We start from the raw sequence: 26,769 nt of genomic DNA, 5'->3' as shown, positions 1-26,769 counted from the left end.
TTAGATCACAGAACTGTAGATTAATCAAATAAGATTTTCCCCACATAATGGCAATGTCTCTTTGGGTAAACACTGTGCATATCATTGTCATTCAGGAGTCCCTGGGATATTTGCTCTTTAGAACACAGTAGAGGGGCTGGGTGGGAGCAGTGACCATCCCTCTTCTGCTTGTACCAGAGCAACTCTCCTGCCTCTCCAGGTGGCAGCCCCTGATCCATGGCTCCCAGCAGCAGCCTGCTGGGGATGCCAACCTGCATTCCATGTTGCCTTAGGTTTGAAGTCATCCCCTCGCATCTCGGAGAGACTCACAGCCACATCTGGAGCTGGAGACAGCAGCTACAGGACTTGCAGGTGGCTGTGAATGGTAATAACTGCTCCTGGTGTGAAATCTATGCCCAGGGCTGTGATACGGCTTCTCATCTGCCTGTGGTGCTCATTATGGGCACCATCCCAGGCACGGGGCACACTGGCAGATCTGTGAGAGATTAGCTGAGTCTGGGTGCTCACTGAGCCAAAACACTGGTAGTCTGAAATATAATGGAAAATTAATTGCTGGACATAGTAATAGGGCATTTTTGGTGTTACTCTGTGTATGTTTTTACTCCTATTGACTACCTGCGTCTTGCAAGCTCTGTGGTTGATATGTAGGATGGAATGAAAACAGATGCCCCTGTGTTAAATAACAGTTACATTAAGGAGACAGAATAACCAAGCTTCCTCTCCCTCTCCTTCACTTTTGCTTCTTGGTAACACTGATACTGAGTATTTCGGGGTTTGTTTACCAACTCTGAGTGCCTACTGCTATGGGTTTCTGTTGTTTTGCTGTGTTTGTTTGTTTTTTCAATTGGAAAGGCTTCATTTGTTCCAGTGCTCCTTGTACTGTGTGGTTTAGGGGACTCAGCCCAGCCCTAAGCTGACTTTTCCTTGGCAAACACTGGTGTGATTTTTATAAAATGAGTAAGGGCATCATTGTAGGAGATGACTCGCCAGCTGTGCGGCACGGAGGAGGAAAAGGTTTTCCGCAGCCCTGCATAATAAGGCGTTTTGCAGGCTAAAATAGGTATTCCCAAATGCCTCAAGCCTTTTTAAATTTGTTTCCCGAAGCCACCCTGTGCAGTTCTGCCACGCTTTGCAGTGCAGAAGCCCGCTGTAGCCGGCAGAACGGCATGGGGCTGTAAGTGCAGGACAGCAAGTCAGCCCAGCACTTCCCTGGGCTGCTCTCAGAGCGATTGGCCCTCGCAGATCATGTGGGAGAATCAGGAATCCTGAGTTGTAGCTTTTGGCACTCCTTTTTCTTATTAAGCGCTTGCTCTTTTCAGCTCCCAAGGGCTTGTTACCTCCCTCCTTTCATTACCCTGATTATAATCTAGAGTAGCCATAGGAAAGCGAAGAACGGATTTTAAAGGAGCAGAGATGTTGAAGCAGGTGCCCAGGACGTCAGGCACAGGCTGCTACTACCTAAACTCAGTGTCACCCGAGGGCCAGGAGATGTACCTGTGGTTTGACCAGACAGCGAGACGCCCTCCCTACAGGACAAGCAGGATTCTTGCACGTCAGCAGCTCCTGACCAAGATCCAGCAAGGTGAGTGAGTGCCTGGCAGGAGCCCTCCCCAGGTCCCCGCTTTCATAACTGAAGGTGTTTTCATGCCTCAGATTTTCCTGCCTCTTTTCCTCTCTCTGCTCTGAACTAATCTGCCTTGGGTCAGAGTTTGAGGTAGTCATTCATAACTAGTTTTTCCTACACTCTGCACATATGCACATATACGGGCAGAGAGACAAATGCTAATCCCTGTTTAGCTGCTTAACTCTGCTATCTTTTAATCATAAACTAGAGGGAGTTTTAGGTGCTGAAGTTCAGCTTTTCCAACTGGCAGCAGTCCCTGGCATCGATACCTCAGCTCTGAGAGCTGCAGGTAAATCCCACCTGCTGTAATGCATGGACAGAATAGCTGATCAGTCAGGTAGAAACATAGCAGAGCAGCTGGGAGAGGAGGTGGGGTAACCTCTTCTGGATATAAGCATGTGTAGTTGTCAGAGGATTAGGAAACTTGTCATATGTCCTCAAAAATAATTGCTGACTTGGCTTGCTGTGATTGCTTATGCATTTATCTGGATGGTCATTGCAGAGTATTGATTTTTTATGAGTATCTACAATGCTGAAGCTAAATGCAGATTGGCCTCAAGACAAATCCTTTGGCCTGAATGGACAATTTGAATTATCTTCTGAATGTTTAAAGCAAAGATTAAAAAAAAAAAAAAAAAAAAAGTTGACTGAGCTACTTTTCCAGATTAAAAACTCATTATGTGGTAGCAGCATTTTCAAAGAATGCCATTTTCCAAGGTAGGTGTGATCCAACATATAGAGTATGCCATGTCTTCGCCATCAAAACAAATCCTGAAGATAACGGTTTCTCAGGTACTTTCTTGACAATTCACAAAAGATGGTTGATTCTGCTAATGAGGGACAGCCAGAGAGTTAATATCATTCACTGTCTATATCTGGGAAATATAAAAGGAATTGGTGTGAGCTTCTGAGCAGCAGCAGTCACATAGAGTGGCTATTGCTGAGTGTTGCTTTCAAGTAACATTGTGGGTAGCTGTGGCTGGCAAACTCTGGCAAAAGTACAGGGATATAGTGATGAAACCTTTATTGTGTTTATAAAGAAAACAATACGTATTTCTTTGGCCAGCTTTTAAAAAAAGATGAAGAAGATAGTTTCTGTGGCAATTAGGAAAATGCAGTTGTTTGCAGCGCGATCTCAGGAACTGGTCCTGTTTGAAGGATCCTGGTCCTTACTGCAGCTCTAATTTCAGGAAGGATATTATGTCATTCTGTGTACACAGTGTACAGCTGGGATTGAATGGAAAGGAAGGGTAATTTATTTCTCCTCAAATTCATTTGCAATAGCTTTAGGCATGGTATTAGAGCCAACTTAATTTTCAAGAAGCAGCTACTGATGAAGTAGTTCGATGTGCCTCCTCTGCCTGCTGTGCCCTATAGCTTTCTCTGTTGGTCTTGCAGGACCAGAGCTGTTCCATAGTGCAGGTCTTCTCAAAATCCAGTGCTAGGTGACAGACTGGAAAGGCTGGAGTTGAGATTGTACTTGAAGTATGATGTGCATGTTCTCTAATTAAGTCATTTAAAGCAGTCTTGGCTATGTGGTGCAGTGGAGAGGTAGCTGGATCCTGCAGTTAGTATTGAAGATGAAGTAAGTACTGCCATGGCTTAAGATGCAGCATGGTGGGACAGAGAGGAATTCCTGAGTTGTAGCTTTTCTGCTTGCAGTTTGTTGTATGATTGCTCAGCATGTGGTGAATCTGCCACAACTTTCCATAATGTCCTGTCATAATGCAGTAGGAAATTACATGTGAGGGGATCTTATGAGCACTCAGTAAATATCTAATGGGCAAGGCTTTTTAGGGATGGGGCCAGGTGGTGCCCAGCGACAGGGCCAAGGGCAACGGGCACAACTTGGAACACAAGAAGTTCCACCTGGATGCGAGGAAAACAATATTTACTTTGATGTTGAAGAGCACTGGAACAGGCTGCTCAGAGACGTGGTGGAGTCTCCTTCTCTGGAGATATTCGGAGCCTGCCCGAACACTTCCCTACTATAGGGAACCTCCTATAGCAGTGGGGGTCAGACTCTGTGATCTCCAGATGTCCCTTCCAACCCCTACAACTGTGATTCTGTGGTTTGTATAGTGCCTTGGTGATGTAATCTGTATTGCAGTTCAGCGTGTACCCACAAAAGAAAATTATGTATTTCAGATTCTTAAGAATGCATTTCTTTTATTGATAATAAACCGGAGACAGTCTGCTGTTGGTTGTGCCAGTTCATTAGCAGTAATGATACTGAATGTGCAGATAGGGGCTGATGTGTGTGTGTGCCCACATGCAGGAATAGACAGGCCTGGTGGAAAATCATATGCAAGGTACACAGTGCCCCAAGTGATGAATAATAATTTTGGTAAAAATAGCTGTGCTAGCAACACTAAAGAAAGCTAAGTCTAACTACTAGAACTCAGCCCCAACCCTCCTGTTTACACAGGATAAAATCCAAGATCAAAGTCACCAATCCTAGACAAAACACTGACAGGCCTCTTACAAGTCCTCCCTGGGTCGGTCTGTCCTGCTCTGGGCTTCCTCCTTTAGGCTGAAGCACACTGGGGCTGCTCCTGGTGGGACTGGCACTGTGTGCAGTTCTTCAGGCCTTCATAAGTCAGTGGAAGAGCTGATGTGTGGGCAGAGCAGGACTGTGATGTGCTCTCAGCCTGTCCCTTCGGAGAACAGTGAGTTTTACAAATTGACAAGTGCAGCTAGTTAGCAGTGCAATGCCAAGAGCAACTGAACAGGGATGTGTTGAAAACTGAATTAGGAGATGCAACATGAAAACCCAAACCAACTCTCAGTAGCCCCATTCAGTAAAACATGTAAGTCATTCTCCCATCTCCCTGCATTCATACATCACTGCACATATTTTTTAAGGCCAGATGATGCCATTAAGAGAATGTATTTGAGCCCTGCTACCTTAATTCTTCTGCTAGCACCTCCCCAGTTAATCACTGTTTGAAGTAGAGTGTATGTTTAGAAAAGCATCCAGTCTTCATTTCAGTATCTTTGGAACGGTGAGCCTTGCATGTTTAATTGCTTTGCTGGAAAGAGACTTGCCACGTGGTTAAGTGCTAAGCTGCCTTGGGGCTTGTTTGAATACCTGCTCTCTGCTTCTTGTGCAGCGATTTCTTAGTTCCTGGATTTCAAACCAGAGGCACCCACAATAGCAGACACTGAAGTTCTTACATCAGGGATAATTCTCCTTAGTGAAAGGAGTGATTTATAAAGCAATGCACAGGGCAGTCAGAGCTTCCATGCTTCACTAATGCAGAATGATACCAAGTGCTCTGTGCACTTGTAGCTTTCCTGTCATTAATGGCATGTGCTATTCTAAATATTGCTATATTACAGTTTTTGTTCCTTCTTTAAAAAAAAAAAAATCTGCTGAGGAGGTTTCCTGCTTTCCTTTGTGTTTTCCTTTGGCGTTTGTTAGAAATAAATGCAATGAATCGTTATAGGAATGTTGTTATTTAATCATTTCCAAAAAGAAATCCACCATAAGAGAAATGAAATAAACTGGACTGTTATTTTAGTCAGATCATGCTTTGAAAGTCGTTAATACTTGGTTTGTGTTCATTCTGACTCCATGAGGTGGAATTACATGGTGATCTATGAATGTGAGCAGCAATTATCAGTCTGATATTAAATAGGTATTTCCAAATGTGATCTTGTAATGATTTCATTTCCCCCCTAAACCTGTTAGTTGCCATGCTGACGGGGACACATGCCTCAGTGTAAAGGAACAGGGTGTAGCATGCTTGGTCCGAGGTATTTATTCAAACTGTGTGTGTAGTAGCAGTATGAGAATTCATTAATGATTACTCATGCTCACTTTAAATAAATAAGGTGGCGACTTTCAAGAATTTATTTTACATGAGTCTCAAACTTGTTTTTTCTTTCAGAGTATGTGGCTAAATGCAGACTAGAACAGAAAATATGAAGTAGTTGTAAGTGAAAAGCAATGAAGTATTAAGGCCATAATCTGAAAATATTGTATTGAAAGCAGGGGCTGTGCAGCTCAAGTACAGCATAAGTCAAGGTGAAGGAAGCCATGTTGTGCCCCAGCACATCCAGGCATTCCTGTTAAAGAAAGTTCTCAGTTTATTTACAGGGGAATTTGTTAGACTGCACTTTTAGTAAAAAGAAAAAAAAAGAAAAAAAAAAAAGAAGATGAATCTCACTTCTCAGTGAGTAAATTCCTGCCCTCGGTGAGTAATGCTCTGTTATTTGTCTCTGTTCATGTCCAAGGCAAGAGCGGTTTAAGAGGATCTTCTGATGGAACAATCTCAAAGCATATTATAACTTTTCAAGGCAAACTCTCTGTTCATCACTCAGCAGATGTTTTATACTCTTGTATGTTTTAAGTTCAGTTTTGAACTTCTGTGAGTATAGTAACTGTATGTCACCTGTGCTTGTCTGGTTTGAGTAAGCATTAGTAGTACAAACAAACATGCTTTTTCCTATATATCGTCTGTATTCTTCCCTTTGGACTTCAACATGTTTAACTCTTCTCCTTTCTAAGCATGAGTAGCGTCCAGTTTGTGGAAGGTGTTACAGAGATATATGAGTGAAATCTGTGTTTTAGGTGACTTTGAATTTTATCTGTCAATGAAAACACTGTCAGCAATAGATGGCTGTAATGCATTCCTATAGAATACTCATAATGAGAACCTGAAGTCACTGCAACGTGTCAAAATGTTGTAGGCTATGTTTAAAAAGTCCTTGATCACATTCTGGGTATGTGTACAGGTAGGGAGCACCTGTCCATCACATGAGATTGGAAGCAGGATATGATTGTGTAATTAAAGATGTGGTTTTGTTCAAACATACAAAGAGGCCAAAATGTGGTTGTTCGGGCAACCTCAAACATTCTGGATGCTGGCCACCTACCTCTACATCTGTTAACCTAACTGTCTGAACCCAAGAAACCAGAAGATGAAGCAAGGAGATTCAGCATGATTACAATGATTCGAACCCCCCACTTGGGTTGTCTTTGAGCTATGGCAGTGGCCTTCCTGCCTTTTGATCTCCTGGGGTAACTCACAGCAGAAACTGTGGGTAAGCTGCTTCTCAGAGGTGCAGCAGGAGGAAGTAGAAGGCAGGAAGGGACTTTTCTGGTCTGACCTACCAGGAGAAGCATCCTCTGCTGTGGGGCTGCATTGCAGACTTCAGCTGGGACATGGCCAAAGTTAGAACAAATTGGAAGTTCATGCACTTGCTGAGGCAGAAATAATCAGAAATAATGCACTGATTGCTGGCTAAAATCTTGAGGCCTATGGCATACAGGAGATCAAACTGAACTATAGTAATTCATTCTGGCCTTACCCAGCTGGAAGGCAACTCTGCAGAAGGGAACCTAGGGATCCTAAGTTGAAGTGGGACCGTCAAAGAAGGATGATGGTATCCTGGGCTGCATTAGGCAGCATTGCTAACAGGTCAGTGGAGGTGATCTTTGACTCTGCTCAGCACTGGTGAAGCCTCACAGGCACTGTGGGGTCCTGTTCTGGGCTCCCCAGTACAAGGAGGACCTGGGCATACTGGAGAGAGTCCAGCGAAGGACTGCGAAAATGATGGAGGGCCTCAAGAACCACTCCTGTGAGGGAAGGCTGTGAGAGCTGGGGCTCTTTCACATGGAGAAGAGAATGTTTGGGGAATCTCATCAGTGTCCATGAACACCTGGAAGGAGGGTACAAAGAGAACAGAGCACTGACCTCTGCTCAGTGGTGACCACTGCCAGGAGCAGAGGCAGTGGGCACAAACTGCAGCACATGAGGTTTCCTCTGAACACCGAGAGCACTTCAGTACTCTGGGTCCCTGCTGGAGCAGAGTTGGACTAGGTGGCCTCTGGAGGTCCCTTCCCAGCCATTCTGTGATGCTGTGTGGCACAAATCTACAGCCATAGAGTGGCCAGGCTACTTGTGCTGACACGAGCAGTTTAAACAGAGGAGATGTTGGATCATCTTTTGAGCTGGGGGACTTTTGCTCTTGATTTCACTGAAAGCTGGATTTCTTCCGAGGTGAAATCTAAATGAAACATTTTTGTTTTGAAATTGCTCATGATGAAATGAGCAGCTGTATGTGCTGCTCTATGTCTGCTGTATTGATGGCTGAGGAGATTTTTAATTTTCAATTTACCCCTGTTGTGTAATCGGAGCCAGTAATGTTAAAAGGCCTTTAATCCAATAAGTGTAAGATGTACACTCTATAAATGAATGCTTACTGTACTGAAAATTTATATATATATATATATATATATATATATATATAAAAATTAGTTTAAATTTAGAACTGATAAATCACTGGGATATATCAAATGCTCTAGAATGCAAAAGTGAAACAGAAATTACTCACAGAAATAGATTAATAAAAAAAAACCTGAACGTAGAACTTCTGTTACTGGGAGGTTCTTATGCCTGTATTTATACATAAAGCCCTGAAAATAAAGTGGAATATTTGTGCCCAGTGCAATATGTTAATTAAAAAATTCACCAATGTTAAGTTCTAGAAAGATAGTATGTTTATCTTTAGGTATGTTTATCTTTACTGCGTCCAGTTCTGGGCTCCCCAGTACAAAAAAGACAAGGATCTCTTGGAAAGAGTCCAGCGGAGGGCCACGAAGATGGTGAAGGGCCTGGAGCATCTCTCCTATGAGGAAAGGCTGAGTGAACTGAGTCTGTTCAGCCTTGGGAAGAGAAGACTGAGAGGGGACCTGATCCAGATCTATAAATATCTAAGGTGTGGGGGGCAGAATGGCGAGGCCAGACTGTTTTCAGTGGTGAGTGGAGACAGGACAAGGGGAAACGGCTGGAAACTGCAGCATAGGAAGTTCCGCACAAACATGCGCAAGAACTTCTTTACAGTGAGGGTGACGGAGCACTGGAACAGGCTGCCCAGGGAGGTGGTGGAGTCTCCTTCTCTGGAGATGTTCAAGACCTGCCTGGATGCCTACCTGTGCGACCTGCTGTAGGGAACCTGCTTTGGCAGGGGGGTTGGACTCGATGATCTCTGGAGGTCCCTTCCAACCCCTACAATTCTGTGATTCTGTGATTCTGTAATGTTTTCTAATGTGCTTTTTTTATTGGTTTGGTTTGGTTCAACTGCTAACACTATGAAGTTGTTGATAGCATCTTAGCCATAGTCATTGTTTTTATCTTACCTGTATTTTCAGGCTTTTAGTTGCACTTAAACAATTATATGTGCTGTTTCACATCAGACATACTGTGTATTTAGATTAGAGCCTAAGCCACTAATTGAAGGGACTTAAAAGCCAGCTCCCTTGTAATTTGGTTATTAAACAATTGTAGTTTTGTTTGTTCTACTTTGTAACGGCTGCTTTCAAAGGCGGAATACTGAAATCTATGGCCTGTATGATCCAGCTGTGCTAGTTGTGTCATTTCATATTTATTCTTATTAGACAGATAGTTGAATGTGGGCAAGTCAGTAAAACCTCATCTTCGTGCACCAATTACTGGCTAAAATCCTGAGGCCTATGGGATAACAGGAGATCAAACTAAGCTGTGGTAATGGTTCCTCTCTTCTTGTGCATACTTTTTTGCTTAAAAACCTTTTGAGTTTCCCACCTAAGATTCAGTTCTGCAGATCAGCTGATCTGACCAGAGCCAGGCTTTACACCACAGCATCCCAGGGGGACAGCAGGGCTGGAGCACCTTGAGCAGGGCGTTCAGAAAACCGTGAAACACAGACAGCATGATTCAGAGAATTTAGGAGCTTAGCTGAAAAGCATGTGCATGACTCAGTCTGGAAACATGTTGTGGCTTTTCGCTTCTGATCTATTACTGAGGGGAAGAAAATTCTACTGGGAGAAGAAAATTGCTCCGTAACACTTCAGGTTACTGGGGAGTCGCTAACATCCACCCACAGACGAACACAAGTTTCTGTCCTTATGATAAGTTAGGTGAACTCAGAGAAATAACTTAGTTTAAAATATGGGCTGTGCAGTATGTCTTAAGTAAATACCATCTGCCAGGCGTGGAAGCTGTCTTGCTGGAGCATACCAGACACTTTGCTTTCCACTTGATGTCCTTTGCCAAAGAAGGACTCAGCTCTGCAATGTACTGTGATGAATCTTTGTCTGTACTAAAGGAGCAAAGTAATAAATCCTAATAATGTCAACTGGTATTGTTTTAATGAGCTAGATACTGCAGACCTTTGGCAATAATTGTGCTCTCTTCTAACAGGATTGTGGTTGGAGAAAGGTCTGTTTGTTTGAGTAAAGGTTGCAGGATTTGGAAGCAAAATCTGTGTTTGTTGTTGCCTCTCTTGTTCAGTCCTAACAGCCTAAAGGATATTCTGACTTTTTCCTCTTTAATGAGTTGCTGCTGTTTCTCACATTTGTTTATTTTATCAGTTGTGCCCTGTTTGTTTATTAATCTCTGTCACTGGCATATCAGGGGACTACGGGAAAAAGCAGTAAGTAAATGTGAGTAAATGTGAGATCCTTAGATTGAATTATTGCTCCTATCCTCTTTATTCACTACCCCACCCAGCACCCTCCCTTTCTCTCTCAAATCTACCGTCTTTCTGTGGGATTTCTCAGCTTCCTTCTTGGAGTCACATTTGCAGGAAAATACAACACCTTTTCTTTAAGGAAAGATGTTTTTCTAAAGGTTCCAATAGAACTTTTATTGTTGAATATGTCTGGAAGGTGGGATGACAGTACAGGTTTTCCTCATCTAACACTTCTGTACAGGTGAGCTGCTGGTTCTGCAAACCTCCAGCACTTGTGTTTTGGTTTTTTTTTCCCTCTAGATCTGCAAGTGCTATTGTTGCTTTCCTTACTATGCGCATCCTTTGGGCTACTTCTGTGTGGATTATCCATGTTTCCCCAAGCTCCTGGCAAGACTCCCTGACTCTGTTTTGTCCTTCTTCAGTTAGTGCAACACTGAGCAGTTTTATTGGAGAGTGAACTGGTCCCACGTAGCACAGACATGAGCCAAGTGATGCTATTTAACAAATAAAAACAGGAATTGAGCTGTCTTTCCTTCAGTGATGTATGTTTGAGAAGGAATCAAAGATTTAAGAAGACCAGAGAAGTCTCTGAAGATTCAGATCATACAAGCTTAGCATTTGCGGAGCTTGTGTGAGAGGTACACAAATCACTAAAGGGTGGATCTGTTAGTGATTTCTAGTCTCAAGCTGGGATGGGAGTGGGAATCCGGGCAGGACAGGGCTCATATAGCCACACAGTGTAGCTCTTTTTCATAATATATTTGTCGAACACAAATGTTCTGTGGGATGAATCCGAGTTTTGTTTTGTGCCTTTAATTGTATCTGATGGCAGCAGCTGAATACCTAATCATTTTGTAACTTCAAAGATAATGGCTTTCTCTTCCTGCAAACATTTATCTGAGGAGGATAATGTAAAATCCAAAAGTTAACTGCTTGGCGCAGATGATGAGACAGTGAGTCCTTGGCTTTTTACTTTCCCCTTATTAATTTTTACGGCTATATTTACGTGTTTTTCCTAGGAATGTTTAAAACTGCCATTCTGTCAGTTTCACTTCATTAAGAGTGGCAGTCTGCCTAAGTCTTCGCCTAAGTTAGAAGGACTTTATTTTCCTTTAAATTTGGCAAGCATTCGTTGGTGTATATCTGGTTTAAAAGTCCCTTCAAAATTAACAGGCTGAGATATTCCAAATATGTAGTCCAAAACCTCTTTATAACTCAAGCTGCTGATTCTGCATTAAAATTGAATGTTCCTTGCCAAAGCCAGAGCCACTGCAGCAAAAGCTGCATTTCATAGTACTGCCTGAGCAATGCATCAAACAGTGCTGCTGGTGATGCACAGCCAGCAGTGCAGCCTTTCCTCATTCAGCATCTCACCTTGAAAATGAGAGCTGGCTGTCATGCTCAGCTCTCGTTGCTTTAGAGATGCTCATTCAGCTATCTGAGGCCATTTCAGCTCAGAGCTCTGCCTTTATCCATGCAGGATGGGGCCGTAGTGATGTGCAGGAGGCAGTGGGGTGCCTTCACGCACACCCAGCACACACGAGTCACAGGGTTTCATCTGTTCAGGCCAAGAATGGTCTATTCATGGGCAGCGCCAATTTTCTAAGGAAGAGATTTCCTGTGACATTTTAAATCCCTTTTATGTTGAAGTATTTTTAGTCATTGCTGCTGCCAGTCATGTCCAATGCTTTGTGCTTTTGAATTTCAGCTAAACTGCATAATAAGCGTTTCAGCTCACTGACACATAATGGCAGCGTTATTTGCTGAGAGTCTTATTATCTCAAATGGTCCCTTATGTTATGATCAATTCATTAGTTCTGTCCTCTGAAGTTTAAGAGACAACAATTGCAGCTGTTAAAGAAAAAAAATATTTCTTTTTTTTTTTTTTTTTTTTTTTTTTTTTGTCAGTAATCCTTATTTTCTCAACTTTCAGGCCCTGAAAGTCTCTTTTAAGACTAACAAAGCAGATGATCATAGAATGATAGAACAGTTTGGGCTGGAAAGGACCTCACAGACCATCCAGTTCCAACCCCCGGCCATGGGCAGGGACACCTCCCTCGCACCAGCTCAGGCTGCCCAGGGCCCCATCCAGCCTGGCCTTGAGCACCTGCAGAGATGGGGCACCCACTGCTTCTGTGGGCAGCTGTGCCTCACTGCCCTCTGAATAAAGAATTTCTTCCTTACATCTAATTTAAATCTTTTAGTTTAAAATCATTACCCCTTGTCCTTTCACTGCAGGCCCTGGGAAAAAGTCCCTCTCTAGCTTTGCTGTAGCCCCCCCCCTTTAGGTACTGGAAGACCGCAGAGGTCTCCCTGGAGCCTTTCTGTTTTACAGGCTGAACAAACATAGCTCTCTCAGCCTCATCTCATAGGTACCGTATTATCAGAGCATCCTAGGATGGATCAGTTGTCTTCGTGTTAGCCAAGCTGCACAGCAGGACCTCTTGCCACCACTAGCCCATGGGCTAGCCTGCAGTTTGGTTAGACTGTAATGAAGAAGTTGAGCAACCAGTTTGTGTCTAACCGTTTACCTCTCTTATCTTTGTACATGTATAGTTATTTATATAAATTTATACACCTATTTATAAGCCTGAAAATGAGATCTCTGAGGGCAGTAGGCATTTTAAGTCCAAGGATTTAAAGAGTTCACCATTGCTGGAACTTAGATCAACTCAGAACATTCTTCCCTCCCCCAAGCACAGTGTACTGCTGAGTATCAGGCACAGTAATACAACATCGTCCTGTCAGCTATGAAAGATATAAAACAAACACAATTCTGTACTCATTTGCTTGATTTATGTAGAAATTAATACTTGAATAAGTATAAAATTCATTACGTTGGTACATGAAGAGGTCTATTCTGCAATAGGTTCAGTAAAGCCAGAGATAATTCAGGAGTAAAGCTGAGACCTTTCTCTGGCCAGCCTGACAGTGCTGCATTTTGCCCTGTACAACTGGAATTTCACCCTTCTGCTTTGCTTTATTCTTACAGTTCTCATCTTCACTTTCTGGTGCTGGTGGACATACCTTTAGAAAGCTTCATTCATTAACTCTCTGATAACCTCCAATTAAGCCTGCTGGCCACAGTTGTTCACAGTGTACTTGTCTGGGCAGGCTCTACAAACAGCAGCCAGCTAAGTGTGAGATGTGGAAGAAAGAGGGTATAATACTTTATCATAGTCCTGATAATAATTTTAGAATGTTTTCTGTTTCCTTGACGATAAGGGTATTTTGGACTAATTGTGCCCTGAGATCAGAGGCTTTGCTACAAACCAATTCTTTTTTCATAACTTAGCACACAAAGATTGTTCAAGAAAGCATTTACTTACTTGACATTAACCTAATAGATCTATGTTAATCAGAAATGATAGACACTTTAAATTGCGTTATTCTAGGAGGCCATGGTTTGGACCACTCCTGTAGAACACTTTGTAGTTAAGATAAATTCTGCATTGATCTTGGACTCTAGTTGGGCATAGGACCTACATTTTGCATGCTGCTGGCAAGAGAGAAGGTGATCTTCACTCTCTATAAGAAGTGGAGGATAACTGTAGTCTGAAATCCTGGAAACATCCCATCTTAAGGCTTTAGTGAGGACCAGTAAAATACTACTGGCATTTTAATTGTAGCTCCTCAGAGCCATTTATTTCCTCTACTGACAGTCCTCCATTTTATCTGCTGACTGATTCTGAGAATGGAATTTTTTTTTAAAAAAAATATCCTGGTTCCAATAAAGAGTGACTGCAGCTTTAACAATACAAAGCAGATACAGATAATACCAAATTTGAGGGGTAAGGATGTGAACAGTTGCATGTCTATGTTTTATTGTTCAGCAAAATGATTGTTATTACCGTGCTTTTCTCCTCCTGAACATTTGAAGCTGATGTTAATAGCTTTTTGATCCAAACTACTGACATACAGGTCATTTTGTAGAAAATGTATGAAAAACTGAAATTGTAGAATAATTGTTTTTCCATAAACGTTTGGTAGAGATGGTCACAATGCTTTTAAAGTGAATCAGAAATACTCCCCTCATTTTTAAGAGCACTCCTTGTTGACTATGTAGCAGCTGGAAAACTATAGCAAGTTTTAATTACCTTCAAAAAACAAAAGGCTCTTGCCAGCACATGCTGGTTATTATCGGCAGCTGCTGTATGCTGACATACTCTTTCAGCTCGTATGAGCCTCAGCTGTCTTAAACAATCATTGTAAAACGTAAAATAGATTTATAGTGATGATCATTTCTTGTTAGATAGTTAACAACTGATGTCATTCACACTGAATTTAGGTTCACGTCATTGTTTAAGCTGTGATAAAACCATACAAAATCATAATCAATGTTTCACATAAGAAGGGCAAATGCCATGCAACAGGAATCGAAAGTATTGAAATGTGGTGCCTTTAATTTCTTTTTAACAACTCAAAGCTCCCGTTGTCAGGATTTTAGCCTTTGTATAAGCTTAAAATTTGTCTTTCTGACTTTGAGTAATAATTGCTGCAACTTCACCACGTAAAAAGGTTACAGATTAATTTGCTGATGTAAACGGCATTATTATCATTTATATGCAATCCATCTATTAGACAAAGTGGAGATCTTTATGGCAGTAACTGCTTTCAGATCAGATGCTGTCATTTTGTTTATTGTGCAATTTAGGAGAGTTTGGTTTTTTTATAACATTAACCTTCTCTTCAGAATCTGGTACACCACACACAGTATTTATGCTTCAGCCTTCTGCAGAAGTACACATGGAGATGGTAGATTATTTGCTAGTGTATCTGCATCAACTCCAGAGGAAGATTTGCAGTGAATTTGGTTCCTTGTGGCTGCTTGCTTTCAGTGATCTCTTCTACTTTTCCTATGATGCATAGCAAGTACAAAAAGTGTCAGGTGATCTGTAAAATGTTTTGTTTAGTTGTTGGCATCAAGGCAATGTTAGGCCCCTTCCTGCTGACATAAATGATTGAGATGTGGTACTTTCTATTCTGAGGCTTAAACTGGAACAAAGTGTTATATTCAGCAAACTGGACAGCTGACATTTTAAGGAGTTCTTAAATACGGATTAAAAGCATTCATCAGCCTCCACATAGCTTTGTTTTACTGAAAAGGTCATTGTCATTTGGACTTGAGTTTTCACTCTGTCTGATTTTTAATCAAATGGCAGCTAGAATAGAGTTCAGGTTCTAGTTCTAAGTAGGACACAGGTGACAGTGGCCTCTAGAATGATGTAAATATGATTATATACTGTCCTCACCCCTGCTTTGTAATGGATACTTTCCTTTATCTTGTAAAACCAGAGTTCAGGTCCCTATTTATACTGCTCAGGAATGCAAAGAAAAAACCTTTGATGAAACAAAAAACCTTAGTTTACAGTCAGATAACCTGTGCGTGGGCATCCCAAAGTGCAAGAAACATACCTGGTTGTAGTCTGATGTTCAGAAACAAGTACTGCTGATTAGAAGTGAGGTTGTAGCGAGGTGGAGGTTGGCGCAAGAGGGAATGGCCTGAAGTTGTACGAGGGGATGTTCAGGTTGGATATTAGGAAGAATTTCTTCTCAAAAAGAGTGGTGAAGAAAAAGGCTGCCCAGGGAGGTGGTGGAGTCATCATCCATGGAGATGTTTAAGAAATGTGTAAATGTGGCACTGAGGGACATGGCTTAATGGGCAATATTGGTGATAGGTAGACAGTTAGACCTTAGAGGTCTTTTCCAACTTTAATGATTCTATGATTACAATCTGCTTCAAGGAAGTTTATGAAGTCCTCCAAAACTTCAATGAACAAGAACTTTTGGGGCACTGACACCAAAGACTTCACAGAATCACAGAACAGTTTAGGTTGGAAGAGACCTAAGAATCTAGCTCCTGCTCATAACTGTACAACTGGATCAAGCTGCTAAGGGCCACACTGAGTTTATTTCTAATTATCTCCAATGATTGATATTCCAATTGGATATTGGAACTGGATACTCCAGTTGGTCTTTGACCAACTTCATGGTGAATTTTCTTTGCCTTATATCTAATTGGCTTTACAAGGCTGCAAATTTTTTCCACTCATCCTGTAGGTGCCTCTACACCTACAGTCTGCCTCTATTTATTCACAGACATAACACCATGTCTATAAATTACCTGAAGTTCAAGATCTTGTTTACATTCCTGCTCCTGCTCTTGCTCATGCCAGGGTAAACCTTTCTCACTTGTCGCTCTTTTTATTTTCAGTGCTGTATAAATTAAAAACCATACATCAGCACAGAGAATTGAACCAGGACCTCAGACTTCACTAATCTGTGCTGTGAACACTGTATGCTCAATCTCAGTACACTTTCGTTGTCTCTGTAATTCATTGAACAAAATTAACCTGCAGTTCCTCTGCAGAATCTAAATTGGGAAGTATGATGAAAGTGGAGGAAAGTACACTTACTTTGCAGACTTGCTTGGGTGTGATTTAGCTAAGCTACTAACATATACTCAGCCTAGTCAGTTCAGTCAAGTACAAGAGTTGGTGCCATCTGAATTAAATTGTTTTATAGCAGCCTGAGGAGGTGCAGACGAGTTCAAGAAAATATGGGGCAAAGGAAAGATGTGAGATAACAGGAAAGGCAGGTCTGTTCCACCTTTCACAGTACTGGAACCTCTCGTGTGAAGTGTGAGATGGGGCTGTCCCGGCAGAGCAGATGAAGAAGCCACAACTGAGATCAAATGTAAAACAAAGGAAGAAAATCTGAAATAAGCAGAAGAGGGAAAGAAATAGAAAAAATGCATGAATTTGAGCAGTGGGCTGGGTATGGAGTAAGGAAACACACCGGGCAGATCACTGCTGTTATTACTGTAGTAGATAAAGACCACCAAAAATATGCAGAGCTCATGAATTAGTAGCTTTTTACTCTGACTTCTGAGTCTTTTTCCTGTCAATGGCAATGGAAAGTTGTATTTAAACTGTCATTACCTCTCCAGCACTGCAAGTATGACTCGGATAAATAAGGGCAAGTATGTGCAGGTCTGCTACAGAGAAATGTACACATAAGATGAGTCTAGATGGTTCTTTATTCCTACAAAAATAGGGCTTTACAGTAAAACTAGAGATATTATTGTTACCTACCCTTTTTTATGTTGCCTGCCACAATTTCTATTGGCATAGGAAAAAGATTCCCAGATAACAAATGCATATGAAAACTTTTTATTCTTTCTAATAAACATTACAAAGCCATAAAAGATTTCTTTTTTATTATTTATAATAGGTCTGGAGGATTTAGCTTAGCCAGAGAAAGTTTTACTGGTTTTCACCACTCATGGCTTTAATGTAAGTAAGTAAAGTAAAGTAAATTAAAAAAAGGAAAGAAATTCTGAAGCACTATCTTAAAAGGTCTGGGTCTAAAAGAGCCTCAAGGATTTTAGACTGTAAGGAATCCACTGTGATTTTCCATCTAGAAAAACTTCCTGAAGTATCCTCTTATTTGGAATGTTTCATACCGCATCAATAACTAGAAAAAGTTCCCACTGGCTAGCAGAAATCATTAGGCTGATGAAAACTTCGGCAGTGCCAATGCTTACCTTTTACTATAAGCAATGCTATGTATTTTCCAAGTACAGCATGATTTTGAGGATGTGTTTTCTGAATGTTCCTGACCCTCCTCCCCACCCCATTTAAACACCTGAGGTAAGCCTCACTGACAGGTGTTCAGCACCCTTTGAAAATGGGTCCCTGCTGGTAGCTGCTCTGTAGTGAGAGGTCTGTAGATGTGGCTGCATTTTAAAAACCAGAAGCTGGACACAACAAAGCACAGCTATTTTGATGGAGGATGAGAAGGTCATGGTAAAGGTAGAATTAGAACCCTGGGTTTCCCAACACAGTGTTCAAGTACAGTAGGTCATGGTGCCTCTCCAGAATAGAAAGTCACACAGAAGGCACGTAAGTTCTAAAACACTATCACTTCATGTGGCGTTTCACCTTAAGATTTCCTAAGCTCTTTCCAGAGGAATTGGCTAACAAGGTGACATTGCAGCAGCAAGGTGACAGATGCTGAGGTCATCAGGTGCTCAGCAACTCCATGAGCCAATGCAGTGGTACCAGATGCACTCAGTACCCACAGGGACCTTTTGCTAAAAACTGGAGCACATTGTGTTTCTGGCTTGCAACTGAACCAAAACTATAGCCACTGCTATCTCTGTTGAAACCTGAATAAAGCTTCTTACACTTGCAAGCAATATAAGCAGTGTTTTTGAGCCTCAGGGTGGGTTGGGCCTCATTTGCTTTGGCTGTGACCTGGGTGCTGGTGTGGAGGTGTGACCGTGTTGCTCCTCAGCCCTCTGTGCTGTGCACCTTCACTTAATCCAGCTGAAATGCAAGTTTTAAAATGCAAGGGTGGGTTTGTTCGTGGCCAATCCTTCTGTTGGAGCAAATCTGATGTAACTGCAGGATGGCTTGGGTCAAGATGTTCATCTATAAGAAAGGATGCGCTTATATGATTTTGCTGCAAGGAGGTGGTAAGAATACAGTATTGAGGGATGGGGCTTCTCTTTTTAATGTCAATCAGCAGTGCCACTGAATTAAGAGCAAAGTAAGCCTATGGCTGCACAGCCAGCGAAGGCAGAGGCAAAAAGCAACTTACTGTGTTGGATTTGTTTGCACGTTTCTGATGTGTTCTTATTTCATAAGTAAGTAGAATTACTTTAAATTACATTAAATAGATTTACAGCAAGGTTATCTGCGGAACAAATTGCATTTTTTATTTTACATTCATGTACAAGAATCTAATAAAAAATCCTGGTTTCCATTGCTGAGCCATTTGCATGGACTATACAGCTTTTGTTATCTGTGATATATTGATGTTTGCAAGTCTCTTGATTACTATTGGCGGGCGGCGTTATTAAATAGTGTTTGTCATTATTAACAAAAGTTCCCCAGAAACTGGCAGAGCTAAAGGATTTAAAGGTCTCATTCTGAAACGCAGATCATATCTTTTTATTAAGAATTTCTTTATGGATATTGGAAATGTAAAGTTGACATTTCAAGAGAGATCAGTGGAAGCAAAGCACGCAGTGCTTAGGCAGAGGAAAGCCAGATTCTCTTGGCATTAGTCATAAAGAAATATAGTGGGAGCTCATGTGAACCAGCAGGTAGGAGGCTGTGATGTGCCAGTGATATCATAGTGCTCTTGAGCATGCTTGGGAAATGCAGAGATTGAGAACAGGTCTAAGCTCTTGATTTAATTGCTTATCTTTCTACTAGTCCAAATTTTTCCCCTCTGTTTGCTTTACTTTCTTGCCTTATCATTCTCTACCACAAGAAATAACAACACAGATTTTGGCTCTGTATTTTGCATCTGTCTGCAGAGATAACTTTCTGTAACTGCCATTTTCATTTTGGTATTTTTCCCTTCCTTATCACACTCCACACACGCTACCTCTTCCAAATCTCCTTACAAAGTATGCTAACAATGTGCTTTTCCATGTTTTACAAAGTCTAATGTGCGTAAGATCACTGATCAATAAAAAGAAACTATTTAAACAAAAGCTTCCTATTTATTTTTAGTTTATGTATATTTTATTTCAGTGTTTCTACATATTTTAATTTGGGTGCACAATTTTTCCTTGTGTAGTTGCCCCATTCACCTTTTTTCCCCCTCTTGCCTCCTCACTCTGTAAATGAAATGGAAATAACACCTTTCAGCTGATCATTACAAATCCCACAGGTTTGGAATGTTTTCATTGTGTATCTGATATAGTTAAAATTCTGCAGTTTTATACTTGAGAGCCTACTTTGCTGCACACTGAGAAATCAGAGAGGTTCATGCTCATCTACAGGCACACTCATGAGTAAAATCAACGTGTTCCCAACATGTGTGTCACTGGGGGAGGCTGTGATATAAATTCCCTGCAGCTGGGAAGGCAGGACTGCCTGCGAGGCAGCACCAAGAGAGCCTCTCTCCGCCAGGGTAAACCTCTGGAAGTACATTTGTCAGATCTCGTTTCCCAGTGGGGAAACTACCAGTTTCTGATGGTTAGGGTGATTTACTTCACTCAGTGTTCTTAGTTCTTTTTGATTTAGACAGTCATGCCCATGGCTTGTTGATGAGCCCTTGCCCTGAAGCAGTATAAAAGGAGATCATACCCATTGGAGTAGGGCATGCTGTCACGTCATACATTTTGTCGCTTCTTGCCATAATGTTGTATATTCAGATGCTGGTACTACTGAACTAATGAAAGTTCTCATAAGCTAGACTGAATTTAAGATTTTTTTTGTATCCATTTTATGTTCCAAGCCATGATTCAGCTATACAAACTCTGCCTATAAGGTCAATATGCCCTGAGTAACTCTTCTGCACATCACAGAGAAGATGAAACATAGCTACAAAAGAAAGTCTCTGCTGTTAGCTTCATGTGTGAGAATTTCAGCAGCACTGCAGCACCAGGGTATCAGTCATCTGTTTTTTTCTCTCATCTGCAAGGTCAGTGTGGTTCAAAGCCTGCCATTTCCACCTGTGAATGTTCCAGCCAGAACCCACACAGGAAATTCTGCTCTGCCCTGTGCACATCTGTACACCCAAAGCAGGGTGTTTCTTAGCGCCTTGACCCCTTGATGAATCGTGTGTCTGTTTCTGTGGGCTGTCAGGATCGTCCCCATTGGGCTTTAGGGTAACATGGGAAACAAAGGCCTTTAGCTGTTTAAACTCCATGGTCAGGCATGGAGCCACTTCTGCAGCCCATTGTGCCATCATGGAGTAAATACCGTTTAGGAGAGACCTGTGGGGTATTTCAAAATGTCTTGTGACCTGAGACGGGATTGATGAGATTGGGAACACTGAATACTGACAGGACCAGCGGGCAGACAGCTGCTGTGTGTTGCAATCCCTGTGGCACAGCTGTATGCAGACAGGAATGTCTGGAGCAGGGTGAATACTCCAGTGAGGGGATTACATGGTTATGGAGATTAAGATGATCAGGAATGCCTTGAGTAGTTTGGTAATAATTCTCTGGAGGTTAGCTGGAGGTAACTGCAGATGCAGCATTAGATCAGTGCAGCCCAGAAGTTAGGTGCCACCGCCGAACAGCAGCTGCCTTGGTGCCAGAAGCCAGTTAGCAGTGTCCCACAGGGAATTTGAGAGGAGCCAGGGGTTGTGAACATGGCCAGTGTGTGAGGTGTTGTTTGCCTCAGGATGAATTAGTTCAGCTGTGCAAGGCTCTGGTGGCATTATTTGTTTGCCTCACCTTTCGGGTTCTGAAAATAAGGTGGCCAGAAAGAGATAAGAGGATCTGCTGGCAGTGTGCATGGTGCTGACATGACCAGGAGATCTGGTATTTAACTGCTTGAGGAAAGTGAATCTCCTTTTCCTTGAAAGAGAAAAATTGCGTTTTCATTCAGTTCCCATGACTGTCTGCATGTGGGATGCAACAAGAGGAAGAAAATTGCATTTTGGATTTGGTTGATAATATGCACATTTGGCTTGATGGTGGTACCTGCAAAACCTGTTGGATGCCAGCATGCTCAGATTCTTTGAACGCAACCAGAAAGTGCATTTTTCATCACAGAGGCCATGTTTGGGCCAGAAAGGGAAATAAAAGATGCCTTGTGTAGATATCCCAGTGTCACAGACAACCACTATAGCAGGGAGTGCAGGACTGTGTGATGTTGCAGCATCTCACTTTGCTTATTTTCTGCTGCTTTTATGTCACTAAATGAGGCTAAAATGAGTCTAGAAACGTGAGATGCAGGTTTGTGCCTTCTTTCTTAATTAAGCTCTTAGAGATGGGCATAATTCTGATTTATAACATCTGATTTAAAAGTAAGTAAGCATCACACCCCCAGCGTTTCGAGTTCTAATGTCAATGAAGTGGTGTGGAATAGGCAAGAAGCCTGGAAAGTACAGTGTCCTTTATAAGCTGAGCATCAAGCAGCAAGTGCTAATGCATGTGAGTGTCCAGCAGGGACAGAGCCACCAGGCACACTGTGTTCAGGGCTGGGAGCTCAGCATAAAAGCCTGGTGACATTTATTTGATCAAAACTTCTCATCAGTTTCCAGAACAGGCTTTCTCCACCTTTGCTGTGTATAGGATGATGTGTGTGTTGTGGGGGCTGCTCGGGGGCCTGCTCAGGTAGTGCTGAGTGCTGTTTAGTGCCACACTGACTGGGGCTGGGTGTGCATTTCAATGTCAGCTCTTTTAATATGAGCACTAAATGCTGTGATAATGTTTTTTCAGACATGGTGTCAAAGTTAGGCAGCATGTAAGTATAGCAAGCTGCATGGCTTAGGGTATGAGATTAATGAATATCATTGCATTGCATATTAACTGCCTTAGCAATGTCCTTATTAAAAATTTAACTGGCTATTTCTACAGTAAACAAAGTGATGTTTGCCTAGCAATAGATAACAAGATGGGTTCATCAGTGCCAGGTTCAGCAAAGGGTTCCCTGAGCTCTGAGTTTGCAGAGCTTGAGCTTTGTGTGGGTTTTCTTAGGCTTAAAAAAGATTGAATTTGTGGTGAAGTCTTTTCTTCATTGGGCCACTAAGAGGCTCTCTTACCATTACCCTGCTGCTTTTACTGAGAAAATTTGTAAGATTTTAATACCTTTGAGCCATCTGTCTCACAAAACAGCCAATTCACTCAAAAGTTACCAGGGAAGGGAATGAGGAGCCTGGCATTGACAGAAGGACAGGCAGACAGACCGAGCACCACACAAATCATGGTTCTGTGAGCATCATTTCCTTAGGAAATTGGCTAAAAATGCACTGCACAAACAAATCATTGGAGGGGGTTGTTGTGGACTAGTTATCTTTATTACAATTTTCTGCAAGTTTTACATGAAAAACAGTGATGAGTTTATAGTAGTAGGTAGAAGAGAATTTCAGTTTACAAATGGGAACCTTCCCCTATTTTTCAAAAGCAGCACAAGGGGAATCCCCAAACCACACATGAAACACAGCAGTAGTACTTATTGAGGAAGGAGTTACTTGGCTAAAGGAGCCATCCAACTGTGTCGGTGGGATCTGCTTAGAGACCTGCACCTAAAGGGCATGGATGTCTCACCACATCTGCAGTGCCATTATTTACACTGCATGGCACCACATCTATCTACCAGCTCTGACATTGCTTGTAGAGATCAAAGCTGCTCAAAGTGAATAAGGCTCTTAATTCAGCCCATGCCAGCTCAGTGCACGCTGCTATTGGCACTGCAGAAGCAGCTGCAGCACCTTTGCTCCAGGCTTTTGACAGACATTTGACAAAACACGTTTACTCAGAAAGCTTACAGTGGTGTCTCTGAGCCTTATCTTTATACACTGCGTGTAGTTCCACACAAACAAAGGAGATTATATTGAGCAACTGCATGAGTCACTGCAGGGTCAAAGCTGAGTGTAGGCTTAGGGACGACAGTTGGTTACAGCAGACGGGAGGAGCACATGCAAGAAAGATATGACTATCAGCAATTGAAAGCAAAGCAAGGCCAGAGGCTTATGATGTGAACATATATGGATTATGATATGTACAGATACTGAGTTTCTTCTCCATTCAGTAATTAAAAACGTAAAATTTATCAAGTGGGAAATTTAGGTTTCTTATGTTAAAAAATGGAATATAATTGCATGAGATGGTAAATTAAGACCAGCATATAACATTTGTCTCCACTTTGCCCTGTACCGGGGACAAAAATATTCTTAGGTCATAAATACCAGTGGGCCTTAGTCATAACTGTAGGGCTGTTTCCTTAAGTTACTGTAATGCAGCAGGACTGCCTTAATGGCCTTATGGGCTGTCCGCACCCACATCTGCCCGGGAGTGTCTTAGTGACTGTAATCCCTCACACAGCTCACTGAGTGGCACCATCTTTTGCTCCTGGGCATCTAAAATCTGAACTGTTCCTGCAAAAATGTCAGATTTTTTTCATATGGGATGTGGTTGCTATAGCAGATACCCTTTTTGTGGAGCATCCGATGACTCTGGCAGGAGATGCTGAAGCAAGCTGGGGTTTCTTTCACATTGAGATTTCATCTCAGGACCTGAGAGTCCCATGCATTAGGTGGCATCACAGTATGCATGTTAAACCATTTGAGCTGCTTACCCATTTGTTGCCACTACGTTTTCTGATTTATATCTTTTATGGAAGATCAGATCCAGTTTCAGCAATACAGGTTTTCTGCATTTTCTAGTAACTTTATGCCTAGAAATTAATTTATAGAGCTGTGTAAACTATGAGGGCCAGAGTCTGTCTGTGTGAAGCCCTGCACATGTTCACCCAAGCATTGAGTCTCAGGCTTGTAAGGTTAGCCATGTAAAATATATGGAAAACTTGCCTCTTAAACTTGCCTTAATAGGATGACAGAATCTGTACACACCAGTCATCCCATGGCAGGGTAATTTCTAACGACCTGCTTCTCTGCAGTGCCTCACTCTTGCAGGCAGCCGTCACACAGCTAATCGGAGCGAATGTGGCTCCATTTGTACTTGTCTGTCAGGCATCTCTTGTTTGGGCATCTCGCTTATCTTGGCAAAGAGATACTAACAGTTGATGTTATCCTGCCTTTTCTAATTATTGCAGGACACTTTTAATAAATGGGGACAGAAGTAAACAAGTATCAGAACAGTAAATGAAGGATTATGTTAGAGCACATGTACTGCTCAGCATCCCACAGATCAGCTGGCTGCTAACTATAATCTGTTTTGCTGAGGACCTGCATTTGCAAAATCCTTGTTTCCAAGCCGATGATATATATATTCAGTCTTTCCTACTTCATTAATATTCACAGGATGAGAGAAATACAACCATGAATAATATCTAGCAATAGGCCATATGGGACAGACACGAAAGTATTGATTTCTATTTAACAGTGTTCAGTGATCATTAATTTCACCACACCAGTAATTAAGACTCTCTCAACTGTGAAAAAATGACAGCATCCCACACACTCGGTGTTTTGACATGGAATGAATAAAGCTAAATTTTTCAACCCAGCTCCCACCTTTCCAGGGAAAGTAAAGACTTCCCTTAAAACTTGGCTTTCATACAGAACAGGGTTTAATCTGAATTGTTGCCCACTCTGATAATTAGTGTTGTCTGCCTCGATACGATGATTGAACTGGTGCCCACTCCTCTGGTTACTGATACCCCATTTCTGGGGCTTAATGCCCTGGGAGCCAGATGCTGCCCAGGCCATCCTCATGAGTAGCAGTGACAAGTAATCCAGTACTTTCATATTTTCATGTCTCTGAAACTACATTTTCTTCTAACTTGCCTTATTCCTTAGAGCTCAATGAAATATTTTTCTAACATTGAGCTGTTTGGATTTGGCTCCCAGGGAAACTGTCTCATACGTGTGTCTGATTTGAGAACAGGTAAACTGTTTGAATTTATGTTTACATGCATGGAAATCACCACTGGGCTGAGATTAAACACAGAAAGCGTCAGCCCCAAAGGCAGTAGTTTGACAAAACTTCTAGGAAATGTAAATGAGTGTTAAGAAGTGAATTTGTTGTTGAGCAATTATCTTCAAAGCAGCTAATGCTAACTGATCTTCTGCACAAAATGATGGAATTCTGCTCCATGGGAGAGACGGCCTGCAAAATCCTTCAGTAGCTGTACATGACACTTGCAGCCTTCAGTGATGCAAAAAAAGGGCTGGAAATAGGCAGGAGAAGAGTGGAACACTGGCTGGAGCCTTAGGCTTTGCAGAAATCTTGCAGCTCAGACAGGTGTGTGAAGCAACGCATGGCAGGAAGGGCTGCTGGGACCAGGTGGGGCTGTCTTTTTGGCCTCTGGAGGAAGAGGATGTTGTTCTCCAGTGCCTTTGCCCTTCCTAGGATGACGAACTCAGGTCTGAGCAAGTAGTGCTCACACCCAAACTCATCTTCAGACCTAAGTCCAAATCTTTCTCAACCACTCTGCTGAACTTCCAGGATGTAAAACAACAGGGAGTACTGAGCATTGAGGCTGGAGTTTCTGTCTTGAAGTACACAATTAAAAAGGGAGTGTTTTCTGCTCTCAAGAAAAGAGACTTCCTTCTCACTCTTCTCTAGCTAATGATTTTTTACTTACAAGTAAATGTTTTTTTCTTCTTAAACTTCAGCTTTAGAAAATTCCAGTTCTACATTACCAAAGCCAATTCACAGTTCTTGTGGTGTGCAGTTCAATAAACCAGCTAAATTAGGGACATCTGTCTGTAAGAAGTACTTCTAATTTGAAAAACTTTGAATAAATCTTGCTGAATTTTTCTTTGAGTGTTATCATAAAAAGTACTAAATGCATATAAAAGGCAAGAATCCAAAATCTAATGGTAATATGTCATTTTAATAACTATAATTTAAGCATACTATAAATATATGCCTGTTCTTTAAAGATAATAAAACGCCGTTCCTTGCAAATTAGCTAATAGAAATCTTATGATTCAGTTGCTAATGCAAACACAATGAGAAAGGAAAATAATTTTTTTTCTCTGGGTTTCACTTTACTGGGTGTATTGGCACTCCCTCACTGCCTGTCCTGGGAGCAGCACTCAGGGTATGACACGCTCTTGTTGATCATGGGAGAAAGAAAACTGTAACAGTAGACTGTTCTTTCCTGGAACCAAAATTACGGTTTATTGCTTGATTTCAGTGTGTGTCATTTTTGTCTCAGTGCTGCCCTCTTTCCTAGGTATGAGGCATTAAATGATTTGTATGTTTCAATTAAGTTGCTATAAAAAATGAGTAGCTGGAGGGC

General features: G+C 41.8%; 1 protein-coding gene across 5 annotated transcripts in view; it reads left to right on the top strand.

The window, feature by feature from the left end:
• The window catches only part of STARD13 (StAR related lipid transfer domain containing 13), a gene marked incomplete at both ends in the record, with an annotated part of 251,320 nt that overhangs the window by 130,103 nt on the left and 94,448 nt on the right, over positions 1 to 26,769 (top strand). The window contains one exon of one of the 5 annotated variants that reach the window (XM_079549505.1): positions 1,414 to 1,582. The exons of the other annotated variants lie outside the window; for them this stretch is intronic. Within the exon in view, the coding sequence (XP_079405631.1) occupies positions 1,414 to 1,582 (169 nt within the window). Of the gene's footprint in view, positions 1 to 1,413; positions 1,583 to 26,769 lie in introns of those variants that run through there. 5 annotated transcript variants of the gene reach the window in all.

The sequence above is a fragment of the Tetrao urogallus genome (genome assembly GCF_951394365.1).
Source record: "Tetrao urogallus genome assembly, chromosome: 1".
In the NCBI taxonomy this organism is placed as follows: Eukaryota; Metazoa; Chordata; class Aves; order Galliformes; family Phasianidae; genus Tetrao; species Tetrao urogallus.
Note: the sequence above shows the minus strand (reverse complement) of the source record. Positions and strands in the feature narration are given on the sequence as shown.